Genomic DNA, 17,499 nt, shown 5'->3' on the forward strand with positions numbered 1-17,499 from the left:
TGCCCACATTCTAGAGGGTGATACCCATGGCCAGGGGGAGCCACAGGAAGAGCACGGGGAACAAAATTGGGGCTAATTATTAATGGGAGCTGATGCAACCAATCATTTTCCCCTTTCGCTTTGGTTGCTAGAGGGCTCACAAAGAAATTTAGATTTGAAAATATAGCAACTTGGTTACAATAGTTACTTCTCCTATATATGCAGTGTTTCATGCATCGTGCTAGTTTCTGTTCACCCAGCACCTCACGTAACTCTCTGGTACCTGGAGAGGTGTGTGGTATCTCCGTGCTTTACCCGAGGAGACTGAGGCTCCACGTCACTCAGCTCGCTAAGCCACTCTGGGATTGCAGATGAGGAGCACTTGGCCCCAAAATCTGTCCAGGGACATTCGATCCTCCCACTCTTAATGCACATGATTTCCCATGCCCCCGAGCCTCCACGTCCTCATCTGCAGCTTGGGGTTGCTGATGCTGACCTCACTGTGTCCGCATGAGAATTCAAGTGGGGTACAAGCGAAGTTACAACACAGATTCAATGGTTACACAAAGAATGACTGGCAGAGGATGCGGGACTTGAACCCAGGTCACCTGACTCCCTGGCAGGGCTCCTTCCCAATACCAGGCCGCCACTCACAGTGGGGAAGACTAGCCAGCCAGGCCCATCAGCATTCAGCTAGGCCCCCACCCACCAGCCAAGGAGCCAAGGAGAGAATGGAACCTCCTTTCTTCCTCCCACAGCTGTGTGCCAGGGCCCAAGGTGGCCGAGGTTGGGTAGGGTGGGTGTGCATACCTTACAGTGGCAGACCTCCCCAGGGCTCCCTGTGCTGCCTCGCTCATCACAGCGTACAATCTCCTGGTCTGGAGGCACAAAGTGGTGTTGGGAATGGGCTAGACACAGTCTGAACAGACAGGGACAGAGTAGGGCAGCTCCCCAAGGCTAATGGGGTTTGGGGCCTGGTGGGCAGCTGAGGAAGGTACTGGGAGTGGTGGCTGCGATACTCACTGGTGGGTCTGCACTTGCCACCCGGCTGGATGGGGTTGCCCTCAAAGCCGGGGGCACAGCTGGGGGAGAGAGAGGGTTGTCAATGGCACTTCTGTGCCACCACCCTGCACAGCCTGCTTCTCCCAGCCCTTGAGAGCTCCCCCTTACCTCTCACAGCGGCGGCCCGTGTAGCCTGGGGCACATGCATCACATGTGGCTTGGCCATCTGTGTCCAGGAAACAGGTATCTGAGAATCTATGGGCATCAAGTGATAGGACATGGGGCAAAGCTGAAATGATGGGCCAGGCCTTACTTACTCTCCCACCCTGGGAAATGACTGTGGTCCGCATGGACATAGTAGGCTCTGAGGCATGATGTTGTCTCTGTCTACCTGTCTGGGGATCAGCAACCTCATAGCAACACTAGGAAGACAGGTGGTCTTCATGTGATCATTATATGGAAAAGGAAAGAGGCCCAGACAGGTCAAGGGGCATAGAAGAATTTAGTGACCAAGTTATGATTTGAGCCCAGATTTCCCACCTCCCTGCCCAGAGTATGCCCCTAGCCTGCTGCACTGCCCATTCCCCCAGCATTTCTGCCTCACCCTGAGCTGGGTCTGACCTGCGGGAGGCATCGATGTATGGGCAAGGGCAGGGCCGGCAGGCAGTGGCTGTGGCCTTTGTGGCGTCCCCAAAGAAGCCAGACTTGCATTTGTTGCACTGTGGCCCCTCCGTGTTGTGCTGGCAATTCTGGGAGGGAGGAAAGCAAGTGGCTCAGGCTCCACAGAGTAGTGCCCCTGCTCCCGGCCCGGCGCCACACTGGACCAGCTGGACTCTTCAAGGGTGGGCTTTGAGGCTGTCTGGTTCAGCCTCTCCCCGCCGTGTTGGACTGACTGCCCAGCTTTGCAGACAGGGGAGCATCCAGCTGCATTCTGATGGGGGAACCCATCCCTTCACATGGCAGCCTGTCCCAAAGCAGGCTCCAAATGCCTGCTTTACACTGACCTGAACCCGCCTCTCCTTTCCAATCTGCACCCACTGGCCAGTCACTTCTGCCCTCTGAAACCCATTCCTTCTACCCCCCCCATCTCTTTGGGGATTTGAAGATACTAGTTTTCCCTGCTTGCGCCTTCTCTCTGTCAGCTCCACAAAAATCCCAGCTGCCTCCAGTATCCCGAGGAAATACATACGATTTCTAGGCTCCTTCCCCTTTGGACTGCCCTGCTAAGGGCCATCCATTGCACAATACCCTCCAGGATTGCTCTGACCAGGACGGAGGAGAGAAGGGTGATCACCTCCCTTACCTGGACAGTATGTGTCTATTAAGGCATCCAGAAACCACGATAGCTTGTCTGGCAGACATGGCGGTCATTGTGGAGGCTCATGCTAAGCTTGTGGGCACAAGGAGACCTCAGCCTGGACTTCCCACCCTGCCTTTGCCCCTGCCCCTAGCCAGAATCCAAGTGCCAGCAGGCACTACTTACCAGGCAGTGGCCATACACAGGGTCACAGGAGCTGGCGTGACCATTGCAGTTGCAGCCGGAGCAGGTGCCCAGGTAAGGCCCACCAGGCACCCGGGTGAAGTGGGCATCACAGCTCTCGCAGGACAAACCAGAATAGCCGATGGGGCACCTGTGGGGCAGGACCCAAGAGAGAGGCTACAGGAACTGTGAGGCCCTGCTGTTCCTCCCCAGTCCTTGCTGGGGTCGCTGTAGTCCCCGGCCCTGCCAGCTCAGGCACCTGCACTCCTCCACACTGTGGGCACGGCCGTGGCTGGTGGCGTAGGTGACAGTGGTATCCATGGCGATGTCGCTCAGCCCCACGTTGGCCATCTTGGCATTGTACACCGTCTGGATGAGCACGGCCTCCAGGCTCTGCAGCACCTGTAGCATGTCTGCCCGCTGCACTGGCTGGCCAGACTCGTGGACCCAGTGCTCCTGGGTGTGGACCAAGGTGGTGGGGGGTCACTTGTCAGCGCCTGCCCGGCCCGAACCCCCTTCACTCCCAGCTCTGAAGGCTCGGGCACCACACACCTCAGAGAACTGGACCTGGCGCTGGTTCACAGTGCCGGGCTGGGTGGGCGTGTGGCCCCGGGAGAGAAGGCGATATCCGGCACCTACGAGGACCACATCCGGCCGCTGCACTGGCTCCAGTGTGCCCCGTGACAGCTCATAGCGCACCTTGTAGCGCAGGGACCCACCGTAGGAATCCACCTGGCCAAGACACGGCAGCTTAGGGCAGAGCACTGGGGGCCTTCTTGATGCCCAGTGTGTGTCCAGGCATCCCCTTCCTCCCTCACTCTGAGTATCTGGTGCTGTGTGCCTAGCATGGAGCTGGGTTCAGGGAAGCAGACATGGGTGGGACATGGGCTCTGTCTTTGGGGTGCTCAGTTTGCTATGTGTGTGGGGTAGGATAATACTGTGTAAGCAGTGCCCAGAGAGGCCAGAGGAGTTGCACTCACTCCAGCCCATGTGTGCGGGAGTGGTCCCAGAGCCCTTTCCAAAGGCTGAATCCGCATTCCTCCTGGCATGGCAGGCAGAGACCCTGCCCTGAATGAATGAGCCATTGCCACAGGGGGCTGTGCTGAGCACCTTTCACCCAGAGTCGAGTCTGCCCTGCTGTCTATCACTTCAGAGAGAGTGGAGCCCAGGTATCTGGGCATATGAGGAGGGGCTTGGCCCTTTCCCCTTCCAGGGTGGCAGCCTGGCCCCTCACCTTGTTGCCCAGGAATTGCTCAGGCAGAGCCCAGAAAGAGTCATGGACCAGGAAGCGTCGGGACAGGTCGACCAGCTGAAACTCCTGCAGCGTAGTGTCAATCTGCAGCTGGGTGGAGGACAGGGGTGGCATGCCTGGCTGCGCAGGCATCGTCACATTGACACCTGTGGGTTGCATGGGGAAGGGTGAAGGCCACAGTACCTGCCTGCCCCAGATGCCCACCTTGACGGGTGGTTACCCAGAAAGGTGGGTAAGTTCTGGGAGAAATTTGATTTAGAACTTTAGTCTCTCTCCCTCAGTAAGAAAAAATAAAAAAAGATTTTTTCCCTCCCTAAGTTTTGGAAGCAGCATTTCCCAGAACACGCCCTGGGGAAAGCCTATGCTGTAGAATGATAGCTGGGAGCCATTTGGGAACCAAAGGGTCAAAAAAGGGTGAGGGGATTCTTTGCACCAGAACCTTTTGCTTGCTAAGGCCCATGGACTGTCAGGGTGCAACAGCCCTCAGTGGGCCACCTTGAGAGTTCCATGGGGTTGAAGAATGGATGCCCAAGTCATGGTCCCAACACCCGACAGATGTGTGAGTCAGGGCAAAGGCTTCAGTTTCCCTTCCCATAAAAAGGCAATAGTGGCTTGTCTCATAGGGTTATTGGGAAGATAAAATGAGCAAATTAATATAAAATGCTTAACACAGTGCAGCACAAAGGAAGTGCTCAAAAAATGGTTAGCAGTTAGGATTGCTGTTGGCTGGTTAGCTGCTATTGCTGTTACCATGACAGGTCATCTAGTCCAACCGTCTCCTACATGCGTGCACATACACATACGTACACACAGTCACACACACACACACACACACACACAGAGGGATTCTTTTTAAAGCATCCTCCCAGATCTCTAGGGCAGCACTAAACCACCCAAGAGAAATTTTTGTGATGATGGAAATGTTCTGTGTCTGCTCTTTCCAATATGTTGGCCACTAGCCACAGGCCACTGCACTCTCAAAATGTGGCTAATGTGGTTGAAGAACTGAATTAATTAATTTTAATTTAAATAACCACACATGGCTAGTAACTACCATGTGGGACAGTGCGAAGGGATGGGAGCTCATTACCTCCAAAGGCAGTCCTCCCAGCTCTGGACAGTTTGACTCTTAGAAAGTTCTTCTTTATACTAAGTCTAGTTCTATCTTCCAATAGCTTCTCCCCTTGATCCTAAATGTGACCCCTGTAACCATGGAGGAGTCCAGCGTCTCATCTGCAGAAAACCACGCACAGCCTTCCAGAATAGGCTACACTGTCCCAGGCCTGCCTTCCTCTTTCCCTTCCTGGGATGTTTTTATGCCCCCTCCATCCTGGTCACTATCTATGCGTATGCCATCTGCCTAGCCTGGCATCCCCTAACCCTGACCATCCTGATTCCAATCAGACAGGCCTAGGTTCCAGCTCTCCTCTCAACAGCTATGTGACCCCAGGGAAGCCCCACAGTCTCTCAGAGGACCTCAGAATCCTCATCTTAAAACAGTAAAGATAGTCCTGACTTTGCAAGGACTGTTGGCTGTCCCATGAAATGCCAACTGAGCGTGTAGGGAGCTACACCCTCTCCTTCCATTTAATCCTCTGCAATGGAGGAGATGAGACTGGGGCTGCCTGATGTCAGGCTGTAAACGACGGAGCTGGGACTTGAATCCAGGTCGAGCTGATGTCTGAGCCCACACCATTCTGCTTCTCTGAGCCAGTGAGAACCGAGTCCAGCTGCTTGCCTTTATATTTGGGGACACAGGCCCAGAGAAGCCAAGAGACTTGCCCAAAGTCACACAGGCAGTAACCGGTGCAGTGGGAGGTCAGCCTGGGACTAAGATGCCAAAGCCTGGCTCTTGTGCTCTGGGGACACTGGCGTCTCTTGGTGTCTCAGGACGAGGACAACGATGATGGTGACCATAGGCAATACTTACTGGGCATTTACCAGGGACTGAGCCCTGTTCTAAGTGATTTGCATACATTAATTTGTTAAGTCCTTTCAACAACCTGGGAGGTAGTTGTTATTTTACCCCATTTTGTAGATGAGGAAACTGAGACTCAAGAGACCCTTGACCAAGGGTGCACAGGCATAAAGGTGAGTCAGGATTTGGCGCAGGAATCTGGCTCCAGAGCCCATCCTCCTCATAACCTCAAGTAGGCAAATATCAAGTGTGGATTTGGCTTTTCCTAAAAATGTTTGTTTTCCCTTGAAATGATTTTCTTCTCAGCACGCCTTCAGCAATCTTGTGTCCCTCCCTGAATGTGGTCCCATCTACCCAGTACATGCTGCTCTCCTGAAAATGCCTTCTCTTTAAGCCCACAGGAACCTGGTGCCCACCTCCTCCCCACTGCCTCCCACCCACCAACGTACCCTTGAAGTCATCGGGCTGGTCAAAGCGCAGCCGGATCTGCTCCCGGAAGCGGTGGCTGCTCTGGCACACGCTGGTGACGCCAAAGCAGAAGCAGGACAGGCAGGCGGCGCTGTGCTCCAGGTAGAAATGGCCATCGGGACAGGGCCCTGCTGGGCAGCATGGGAGTGGGCTGCAGCTGGTCACCAACCAGCAGGCAGCCCCAGCTCCACCCCCGCGCCTGGTACCCACCAGCCCACCACCTGCTGGCCCTACCTCGCTGTGGAATAAGCTCCAGGACACCATCAGGAATGCCGAACACCATGCCTCGGGCATTCATGGCCTCACAGGTGTAAGCACCCTGGTCTGCTTCCTTCACGTCACGAATGGTCAGCGTGCCACGGCCTCCCTCACTGGTCACTGTCACCCTGCAGGGCCCCGAGACACAGGTGGGGTCAGGCCTGGGCCACTGACCCAGCCACCTCTACTTTCCCAGTCCTGCCCAGGCCCAGGGCCATACCTGGGATGGGAGGGGATGTGGCCCCAATTGAGTCTCCAGTTGATGATGGGGGTGGGGACGCCAATGGCCACACAGGTGAAGGTCACTGTCTGGCCCCGGGAAGCCTGGATCACCTCTTGGGGTGGGGTCACGACCTGGGGAGGCACTGGGGAGACCAGAGCAGAGGTGAGGGCTATGAGGGGCAAAGGAAGGAAGAGTGGGGGATGGCTCAAAGGAGGGGAGGAAAGGAGGGGCCGAGACGGGAGAGGGGTCCCCAGCTCTCCCCCAGCTCCCTGCTCACTGCAGCCGAACTCATCACTGCGGTCAGGACAGTCGCTCTCCTCGTCACAGTGGAAGCTGGCCGGGATGCAGGTGTTCGTGGAGACGCAGCGGAACTGTGTGGGCCCACACACGTCCTCGGGGCGCTTGGCAGCTAGGGGACAGAGCCAGGTAGTATGAGCAGGGGGCACTGTCCTCAGAGAGCACCACCCCCATTCCCTACCTACCCCCAAACAGCCCACCCTCTCCACCCTCTTCAGGTGTCCCCAGGGTCACTCTCCCATCTCGCCACATGACACCCAGCTGCCCTGACCAGGTCCAGAGACTGCTGACACAAGACTAGCCACAATGTCATGGTCAGCAGTCAGCCCTCAAAGGCTCATCACATTACTGTGCTCCCAGCACTCACTCCTGTGCTCCCCCAAACAGAGTTATACCAGGCATGTCACAGTGACCCCATTCCCCTCACACCCAGCCACCCTCAGAAGCACAAGACCTTTGTCAAAGGCACAGGTAAAGCGGCTGGTGTGTTTAGACGCCAGGTAATACCTGGCACGGTTCTATACTGGAAAGGCCTTGCTAGGGGCCTGCCACAGCCTGGGCCTTGCAGGTCTGCCCTCCTCTAACAGGCCCAGGGCTGGCACCTGACCCGGAGCAAGAACCTATGGACTGACCGGAGGCCTGGAGTTGGCCTGATGCCAGGGCCGGGCCCCAGTAGGCATCTCTAGCAGATGTTACTGGTCTATCCTCAGGGAGACTGAGTTTGAGACAGATGCACAGGGACGGAGAGGGTGGGAGTGGAGGCCACAGAACCAAGAGGAGGTCAGGAGGCAGCCCTCTACTGACACCACCGCAGAGGTGTCTGTCCCAGTGCTCTGCGAGCCCCAAGGCCCTTTGGCTTTCACGTTTTCTGTGCTCTGCCAACAAGGACTCAGTCCTCCTTTGACTTTTCCCTGGAAAAGGCCCCTGAGAAGAGGCTTTCAGCTAAGACCCCTGACTACCAAAGTTGGCCCCCAGGGCCTTCACACTTGGCCAGGGAGGGCAGAAACACCTGCCCGAGAAGGGGTGGGCGGGGGCCACATGGACCCGGGACACTCACGGCAGTTGGCCTCATCAGTGCGGTCCTCACAGTCAAAGTCGCCATCGCAGTGCCACAGCTTGAGGGCACAGTGTCCATTCCCACAGGGGAACTCGTTGGGCTCACAGGGCGGGGTGGGGCCTGGGTGGGCCGAGCAGGGTTCAGCTGTGGCCCTGCCCTGGCCGCTCCCCCTGCCCTTGAGCCCACTGCACCCCGCCTGCTCCTCACCACAATCCAGCTCATCACTGCCATCCTTGCAGTCATCCTGCCCATCACAGACATAGTCTCTGGGAATGCAGTGCCCACTGTGGCATGCAGCCTCATGAGGCCCACAGGGCACAGGCCTGCCGGTGCCAGGGAGCAGAGGCTGGGGAGTGAGAGTGACTGCAAACCGCTCCACGGTGGTTGTCTCCAGCCGGGGCAGTAAAGGTGATGTCTCCACCAGCGAGGGTGGCATGGAGGTGAGCTCTGGGACTGGCTCCTCTGTGGACAGAGCCCACCTGGCATTGGCAAGAGAGGGTGGCTCCTCACCCCACCCCCACCCCCCAGGCCCTCCCCGTACCTCCCACCACACCCGGTGCTGCCAGCCCTGACCCGATTATCACCTTCCCTGTGTCCCTGACCACCTCCCTCAGACCCCTCTGCCTGTGCCAGACCCTCACAACTGCAGATTGACTTGGGGGCCCACGTGTGCCCTGGCCCTGGCCCGGCATCTGCAGGCCACTTCTGCCCCTGGACAGTCCCTTACCACAATTGAGCTCATCAGACATGTCCCTGCAGTCAGGCCTCCGGTCGCAGCGATACTCCAGGGCCACGCACTCGTTGTGACTGTGGCAGGCAAACTCGGCCTCGGTGCAGACCCTTGGGAACTGGGGCACTGCGGGGTTGGAGGGGGTCAGAGGTCGGCGGAAGGGGCTGTGGACAGCACAAGCTCTGCGTGGCTGTGGGTAGGTTTTCGTGCCCTGTGGCAGTTACTTGGCATCTTGCAGTGGGGGAAAGGGGCATGTGGTGGACACATCACTGCACACACGGGTCATGGACCATGGGCCATGCGGCAGGAGCCTCACCCATCCCTTACACAGACCCTACGCAAGTTAACATGCTATACGCATGCAACCACATCACATGCATGCAGGCCGCAACCTGGCCCAGGAAGGATGAAGAGGAAGGAGAGAAGGGGTGGCTTATGGGCCATGCCCAGCCACCTGGTCCTCATTCTTCCTTCCCCCCTATCCATTAGCTTCTCCAGATACCTGGCTGGTTAAACTCTCACCTGGTGTCACTGTGGCCACCACAGTGCCCAGAGGGGACGGGGGTGTCTGTGCTGTAAAGGAAGGTGTGATCAGCAACCATCCCACCTGGGACCTGGTTGCTGTGGACTGCAGGACTCAGCCAAGCCCATCCCATCATCCCTGGCTGGGAAGACTCACTGAAAAATCGGGAGGAAAGAACTGGATCCCCAGCAATCTTCAGACCTGGGTCTGGGGATGCCCAGAGAGAAACCCGATCTTGGGTGCATTAACTGAGGTTTTATGTGCAGAACGAGGGAGGTGATTCCCTACACCATGATGGGGAAAGAGTCTGCTCAGTTCTGGCTTCCACTGAGCCAGGGATGGGGACATGCTGGAGCCTTCCAGGGAGAGGGACTGAGATGGAGATGGAGCTGAGAGCCAAAGCCTGTGAGGAACGACCTAGGACGGTCTGGCCTGGAGAAGACAAGACTTAGGGAGTGCAGCAAAAAGGAACCCAGGCCCACACAGAGTATGAAGGCCGGGCCTTTGTATCTAACAACTGTTTGACTTTGGGCCAGCTTCCTATTCTCTCTGAACTTATTTCTCATCTTATCATAGGCTCTGGCAAGACTGGCACAGACACAGCTTTTGGTGTAAATTCTCGCTTTTCCATTATCTGCCTATAAGAATTTGGACAAACCACTTTTCCTTTCTGGGCCTCAGGACCCCTATCTCTACAATAACCCGGGAATTGCTGCAAAAGCAGAATGGTGGAGATACTGAGAGCCTAGCATATAGTCTGTGCTCAGTAAACATTTGTTGGGTTTTGTTAAACATTAAAGTGTTTTGCATCCAAAAGTACTACGAAGAAAGGAATTATTACCTATTGTCAATGTATAGAGGTCTAGAGAGAGAAAGCATAAATTAAATCTAATGAGGACATGTTAAAGAAAACAGATTATGCTTAACACAAGCCCAGATAGCATAGGGAAGACTCATGAGATAGTGAGCTCCCTGTCTCCAGTGGGATACAAGCCCCAAGCTAGGAGATCCCATCATGTGGATATTCAAAGGGGACCTACATGAGTCTGAGAAACCAGAGGATATGCCCCCAGGCCCCAGGATGGCCTCACCTGTGCCCAGGCGTCGGAACTGAAATCCCCGGGGAGAGGTGATATAGGAGGCAATGGAGCCGCTGGAGATGACTGTGTGCAGCACCTCCTGAATCTGAGCCCCGTCCGCATTCCCTTCAGAGCCCACATCCAGCTCCACGAAGACCCAGCCATCCAGCTCCCTAGGGATGAGGATGGGGCAGGGAAACGGGGTGGGGAAGATGCCCAAGCTCTCAGCTTCTCCCTTAGCCCCTGCCTGATGCTCAGGCCAGATCTCCAGACTCTTGCCCTGCCCCTAGACCCCAAGCAGAGAAACTGAAGGTCCAAATTCTCCCCCACAAATAGAGATTCTCCCCATCAGGCCTCTCCTGCCTCCCCTCCTGGTACCCAGGCTTCTCCCCACCCTTGTAGCTCCCCCAGGTTCCTCCCAGCCCCTCACCAGCCCCCAGGGGACCCTTCTTACTTGATGAACACCACACTGACAACCTGATCTCCTGGAATCTTCAAGTACTCTGACTCCAGCTGGGGAGGGACAAGCACCATCAGCCTCCAGACACCTTCACCCCATCCCCAGTCCTGCCCTGCCACACTCGGGGTCCCCGAAGCCCCTTCACCTCACCGTGTCTACCACAGCCTCAGACACCTCTCGGAATGCCTCAGAGTTTGCGTCCTCCAGCCGAGGGCCGTAGTCGATGGAGTGAGTGAAATTTACCAGGGCCCGGAAATAAACTGCAGAAAGGAGGGGAGTGTCACTGTGAGGGGCCCAGCCTGGCATGTGGTGGCCTCAGGAAACTGGTCAGTGGTAGACATGGCAGCACAGTCCCCAGAAGCCTCTCGCCCAGGCAGACACCTATGTGCTCACAGCTATGCCCGGCACTGCCCATATGAGCACATGTTACAGCAGACCTGGGAGGCCTGCCCAAGGTCAAAGCTGGAGCCTACCCTTGAGTGAGGGCTTTGACTAACAGGGAAAGAAGTCCGATCCAGAAACCAAGTGATGGTGCAGAAGAGGAGACCCCCAGCGGCTCAGAGGAAGGCTGGACAAGAAGTGGCTTCCAGAGCAGGCTGGACTGGCTGGCACAGGGATTACTCACGAATGACTGAACCCACTCTTCCTTGACCAGTTCCTACTCGGCCCAGGGCTCCACTCAGTCTTCCCCCAAGAAGACTACCTGAACTGCCTTTCTCCCCGACCCTGGCTGGGTTAGAGACCCCTCCTCTGGTCTCCCCCAGACCCTCTGCTTTCCTCATCAGAGCACTTTCCACCCCACGCTGCGTAGAAACTGCCTACTTACATACGGACTGTAGAGCATTAAAGTAAAAATCACAGTTCTGAGGCCTCAGCTCAGGCACTGACCACACCTCTCCGAGTTTCTGTCTCCTCCTCTGTCAAATGTGGAATCAACTACATTCACCATCCTGGGTTTCTGGAGGGAATAGATGATACCGTGCTCACAGGCACCACCTCCCAGAGCACTAGGTGCAGCACCCGGCACGGAACAAGTGTAAGAGACTCCGAGCTGTTGTCACCTTTCTAGACTCTGAACTTGGGGAAGGGAGGAACCGTGGATCTCACTCATCCCTGTACCACCAGTGCTGTGCAATGCTCAGCACATAGTAGGTGCCTGGTCAGTGATGGCTGAATGAATTCACATCAGATTAGTGTGAGCACACACATACAAACTACTGTTTCTTAAGTACCTATTATATATAAGACATTTTATACACATTAAATCTGACAGTGTCCATGAGTTCATATAGAAGTTATATGAGTTAGTATGAGTTGTAAAAACATCATATGTACATGTACCCACACACACACAGTACTTAGAACTGAGTATGACACATAATAGATGCTGAATCAATCTATATCATGTATCTGTGGCATACAAAGACTGGTGTACACACACACATCACTTCTTGAGCACCTATCATATACAAGGTTTTTTTATGTATCAAATCTTACAATGTTCATGAATTTAGGAGTAAATTATAAGTGCTAAGTTAATGAGTTATAAATGAGTTTAAATATGTACAAGTGCTCAGAACAGGGTATGGTATAATATGAGCTATTACTACATGAGATCGGTGTAGCTTAGTGAGTAAAGGCTTAGCCTCTGGAATAAAATTGCCACTTAGAGCAGTGTGACCTCAAGGAAATTACTTAACCTTTCTGAACCTCAGCTTCCTCATCTGAAAAATGGGGATTGTAGTGCTTACCCCAGAGGGCTGCTGCGAGGATTAAGTGACTTAACAAATGTGAAGTACTTCTAACTGTCTGGTGCATCCTTGGGGCTGTGTAGGTTAGCTTTAATAGGCCAAATCTATATTGAAGGCCTACTGCACACTAGGCAGTGTTCTAGGGGCAGGAGATATAATAGTCAACTCCACAAATGACAGTTCCTGTCCCCATCACTTTCTAGCGGGAGAGAAAGGAAATCAATGAGCAAAGAATACATAGAGTACGGAAAAAATGAGGGCTCAGGGAGGGCACGAGGGGGGGGGCGGTCTGCTACTTCCCCAGAGTAGCCAGTGAAGACCCTCGTCAATGGGGGTGCATGTCCGAGAGGAGCCAAGGGGAAGAGCATTCCAGGCAGAGAGAACAGCAGCTGCAGAGTCCCTGAGGCAGAAGAGGGCTCAGAGAGGGGAGAGACGACTGTCGTGTAGGTGGCAGAGCAGGGAGTGGCATCGGCTAGGCCTGCCCACAAAGCCTGTCCTCCTTGCATTTCACTCTGTCAGCCTCACAGGTGCCCATGCCCCCCGAGCCAGGACCCTCTCCCTCGGTGGCGCCAGCTAAGCAAGCACTGCAGGGTGAGGGTGGGAGAGCTGAGCTAGGTGCAGGAGAGGGGGCTCCTACCCCAAGAGAGGGTGCTTGTGAGGCAGCACTGCCCACTCTGAACTACGGGGACCGTGAGGGCTGGGCTCCAGGGTGCCAGGCGGGTGGGGCTGTGCAGGCCCTGAGCTCAGCCACAGAGGCCCCTTGTGAGCAGGCACAGAGGCCCATTGAGAGTCCCCCCACTCCAGCCCCTGGCCTCAGCCCCACAGCCTCGCGCGGGCGAGGAGGCCGGGCCTCTGCCCAGGAATGTGCCCGCTCCTGGGGGAGGGGACCTGGCCCCACAAAGCCCTTTTCTACTAGGGCCTGGGAAGGGCACAGACTTCTAGCCTGACCCCACCCTCTGCCTGCTGCCAGACCAGGGGCAGGTCAGGGTGAGCACCTCCCCCTTCCACCCTGAGCTGCGTCCCTGCAGCCAGTGCCTGAGGGCTGGGGCAGAAGGTGAGGCCACATCTGTTTCAGGAACCAGATCCCCGAGCTAGGGTGCTGGCAGAGCGTGGTGCTGCCTGGGAGTGAGGCGTTCTCTGGGTGCCTTCCCTGGCCAGCTCTCTCCCTCTGGCCCTCATCCTGACCCTGTGTGGAGAGCTCCCTTGGAGCTAGAGGTGGAGGGACAGAGGTCCAGAGCTGCCTGCGCCCAGGCAGGGGTTTGGAATACACGCCTGACCTCCTCCCCACCTTGCAGCAGGCTACCTCACCAACTCCCTCTGCCTAGTTCCTCCTCAACAAACTCCTCCCACACACACCCAGGCCCCTCACCCGAGCCCCGGGTGCCGCTGGGGCCCTGGGATGGGTGCAAGATCAGCCAGTCCTGAGATGGATACATATCACCTCCACAGCTTTGCTGCCCAAGGGCTACTGCACCCATCCCAGCCAAACCAGCATGCTATGGGAGAGAACACCAGGGCCCCCCACTGTTTAGAACCACTGTGGCCAGATGGGGCTTGGCTGCATCCTGGGCGGGGGCTAGGGAGAAGGTGGGGCTATTTGGGGCCAGGCAGTGGCGGGTGGGCCTGGTGCCCAGACCCTGCAGGGAGGTACCTCTGAGCCTCCTGTGTGACAAAGTGCAGGCTGAGGAGGAAGAGGGGAGGGAGAAAGGAGAGGGAAGGACGAGCCGGAAGAGAGGATGGGAGGGATGCCGGGTCACTGACTGAGAGGACACTCCTCACCAGGCCCCAAGACCATCATGCCAGCCCCAGGAGGGTGGCCTGGGGGCCGCGCAGGGCCCGCAGAGGGGCAGCAGAGGGAGGCGAGAAGGGACAGAGACGGCAAAGGTGGGGGAGAGAACCATGGGGAGAGATAGACATGGGGAGAAAGACAGACAGACAACAGGGAGACAGAGACAGAGACCCAGAGACAGAGACCCAGAAAGTCAGGGGAGAATGAGAGATGGAAAAGACAAGACAAAGGCAGAAGGGAGAAAGGGGATGACAAGCAGACACAGAGGCAGAGACAGCAGGCCAGGGACAGGGAGAAGGCCCCAGAGGGATGAGGCCCAGAGAGAGACACAGAGGAAAGGCGGGGCAGGAGGCGGGCAGGACAGACAGAGACAGGGTGGGTGCAGGGAAGACCCGAGAGGGGAAGACAGGTCAGAAGATGGAAGGAAACTGGGTGAGGAACGGGGTCCCAGGGACGGGAGGCAGAGCAGGGGGCTGTGAACCAGGGGAGGGGGCTGGCACACCAGAGAGAGGGGCAGGGCTAGGGCAGAGCCTGTGGGAGCCACAGCCCACCTGAAGGAAGAGGGTAGGGTAGGTGCCATTCTGGGGCTCGATTCCAGGGTCTGGGGTTGGGCCAGCGCCCAGGCAAGAGGCAGAGCCAGGCTGGCCCCACCATCGTCAGGATGGCCCTTGCTTAGCAGTGCAGGACTGCCCCTGGGCAAGGCTGCAGTGGGCACACTGAGACCCTGGGAATCAGAGACACACCTGCTGCCTCCGTAGCTCAGGTTCAGCCCAGCTGCCTGGTCCTGCCCCAAGGGCAGTGGGCCAGTGCCAGGGCTTGGGCCAGGAGGGTCTAAGGCCCTGCATCTTCCCACAGATTGGCCCCACTCACAGGAAAGGCCCCCACCCTGCTCTCAGGCCCTTCCCGGCTGCTGCTCCCCAACCCCCACCCCTTCCCCACCTCTGGCCTCTCCTGCCCTCACAGTGGCTTCTGTGGGGGGCAGGGGGATGGGGAGGTGGGCTGGCAAGGATTACTCAGAGCTACGGCAGTGGGCAGCCTCATTTTCCAAATGGACAACATGGACAGGACCAGGGCCTCAGAAGGCAGGCCTGGCTTAGCAAGAGGCAGCTCCCAGGGATTTATTCTAGGGCATGGGGTGTGTATATGGGGCCCACCTGACACCCACTCGCAGCCCCCAAGCCCCCCAGCTCCCAGGCATCCTGGACCCTGTAGAGCCCTGCACGTGGAAAAGCTTCAGGCTGTCTGAATCTCAAGTGCTGGGAGCTCACAGTCAGGACCAGGCCACCCAGAGGCCATCCCTCCTGCCTGTACTTGCCCAGATAGAGCACCACTGTCTGGCATTTGATGCTCCTGATATGCCAGCCAAAGGGAAATGACCCCAGGCTGGGAGAGGCCAGGCCAGACTGGCCCTGGGCCTGCCAGTGTGGGCAGCTCTAGATGCAGCGGCGTCACCCAGTGATCAGCCTGAGCCAAGCTCCATCTTGGCCCTGACCACAGGGTGCTCAGTGCCGGCTCTCAGACAGGGGCGCAGGAGCAATACGAGCCACCAGGCCTTGTCACTGGGCAGTTCCTCCTCTACCCAGAATCCCGAGGTGGAAGGAAACAGGGACTCTGAGCCCCAATCCGGGCACTGAGCCGGCCCCAGCTGGGCACTTGGAGTGATGGCAAAGGGAGCAGCTGATAGAGACTTGACTCCTTCCCCTCCACTAAGCCCAGCCCTCCTTCCCCCACCCAGGAACCCTTGTCTCCCCAGCAGGTGACCTGACCTAAGACAGGGCTCCCTCCCAGGTCCAGGGTGAGGCTGACCTACCCCTGCCAGCTCTGTGGGCCTGCCTGAATGTCCAGGGCCTCTCTGTCTGTCCACCCCTGTGGGGTCTCCAGCTCTGCAGGGTCATCCCAGGAAGGGCTCTAGGGAAGGACTCCATGGCTGAGCTGCGCGGCGAGGAGAATTTTTCTTTGAAGGCTAAGCACCTGGTTTTTAGTTTCCTCAGAACTGGGTACCTCCTGCCCACAGCTCTGAGCTTTGTCCCTGTGGCACTGGCAACCCCCAAATCTGGCCATCCCTTGCGAACCAGTCCAGATAACAGTCACTCAGCAGGTATGGCACCAGCCTCACACAACACCCAAGCAGTCCTTGGGGCCCTCAGCCCCCGAGCTAGGGTCTCTGTTGCCAGGTAGACCTGGGCTTCCCCAGGGGGCAAGGTGGGGACCTGCGGGATGCTCTCAGCAACTTACCCATCTGGAAGTCCCCGCTGCCCACGTCCCCGCTGCCCAGGCTGTCTGTAAGCAAAAGACAGACTTATGTAGGAACAACAAAGCACCTAGTGAGTGTCAGGCCCTGCTCTGGGCACCTGGCACAAAGTAGGGAAGGTCTTGAGAACACAGAACTGTTATCTCTTCCCCCGGCCTACGGAGGGCTGACCTATAAAAGTCAGCTTGGAAGCCTCCACGAGAGGGTATAGGCCAAGGCCCCAGAACCCTGGGACTCGACTGTGTGCTGCTGGCTAGGGTGGGAGCGGCCAGGTCCGACTGGCCTCCAGCAATGAGGGCAGTAACTGCCCTGTACTGTGCACTGCCTACCACCTTCCCTGTTGGTCCTGATCACCTTGTGCAGTGACAGAGGAGCAACTACCAGCCTAGGACCACGCAGTTTTAAGTGGAGGATCCTAGGGTCGCTGGGACCAGAGCTCAGGATGCATACAGCTCTTGGCCCATCCCACCTTGGGCTAGCTTCCTAGGGCCTCTTTAAGGACACTTATCCCCTTAACTCCGAGCCACCGGAACCCTCTGCTTACCTCCAGAGGCATCAGCCAGCAAGTCCTCATCATCAGAAAGATCTGAATAGCTCCAGCCAGCCCGGCCCGCTGTAACCGTCTCTGCGTCCTCAGGCAGAGACAAGCCATCATACGCTCTCAGCCCGTGAGTTACCTGTAAGAGACCACACAGCCAACTGTGTCACCTACCCTAGCTCCTACCAAGCTCGGGACCCTTCCTCTCACTTCAAATGGGACCCTGAGTCCCATCCCAAAGCCCTCCAGTGGTTCAGTCAGACATGGTTTGAATAAGAGGCAGGCTGGGGCTGAACCACTGTTTTTGACTCATTTCCCCAAATCCCATTAGCCCCTGTAGGCCTCAGAGCCCAACTCTGCTAATCCACCAGGTCTGAATGAATTATCAAATAAACAGATGATAGAATTAAATCACTTTGGTAAGTGATGACTCTCCTTCTTTGG

At 56.8% G+C, this 17,499-nt stretch overlaps 1 protein-coding gene across 3 annotated transcripts in view; it reads right to left on the reverse strand.

The window, feature by feature from the left end:
• HSPG2 (heparan sulfate proteoglycan 2) overlaps positions 1-17,499 on the reverse strand; it is a 98,859-nt gene that overhangs the window by 46,662 nt on the left and 34,698 nt on the right. For all 3 annotated transcript variants that reach the window (XM_057499832.1, XM_057499833.1, XM_057499831.1), the window contains exons 2-21: positions 17,062-17,194; positions 16,502-16,546; positions 10,877-10,986; positions 10,721-10,779; positions 10,279-10,439; positions 8,662-8,790; positions 8,142-8,396; positions 7,935-8,054; positions 6,858-6,989; positions 6,578-6,722; positions 6,334-6,485; positions 6,081-6,227; positions 3,696-3,859; positions 3,014-3,193; positions 2,721-2,917; positions 2,465-2,612; positions 1,603-1,730; positions 1,150-1,236; positions 1,003-1,061; positions 790-857 (exon numbers count right to left, since the gene is read on the reverse strand). In XM_057499832.1, coding sequence (XP_057355815.1) covers positions 790-857; positions 1,003-1,061; positions 1,150-1,236; positions 1,603-1,730; positions 2,465-2,612; positions 2,721-2,917; positions 3,014-3,193; positions 3,696-3,859; positions 6,081-6,227; positions 6,334-6,485; positions 6,578-6,722; positions 6,858-6,989; positions 7,935-8,054; positions 8,142-8,396; positions 8,662-8,790; positions 10,279-10,439; positions 10,721-10,779; positions 10,877-10,986; positions 16,502-16,546; positions 17,062-17,194 — 2,619 coding nt within the window. The remainder of the gene's footprint in view (positions 1-789; positions 858-1,002; positions 1,062-1,149; positions 1,237-1,602; positions 1,731-2,464; positions 2,613-2,720; positions 2,918-3,013; positions 3,194-3,695; positions 3,860-6,080; positions 6,228-6,333; positions 6,486-6,577; positions 6,723-6,857; positions 6,990-7,934; positions 8,055-8,141; positions 8,397-8,661; positions 8,791-10,278; positions 10,440-10,720; positions 10,780-10,876; positions 10,987-16,501; positions 16,547-17,061; positions 17,195-17,499) is intronic.

Source organism: Manis pentadactyla, chromosome 4 (assembly GCF_030020395.1).
Source record: "Manis pentadactyla isolate mManPen7 chromosome 4, mManPen7.hap1, whole genome shotgun sequence".
NCBI classification, from domain to species: Eukaryota; Metazoa; Chordata; class Mammalia; order Pholidota; family Manidae; genus Manis; species Manis pentadactyla.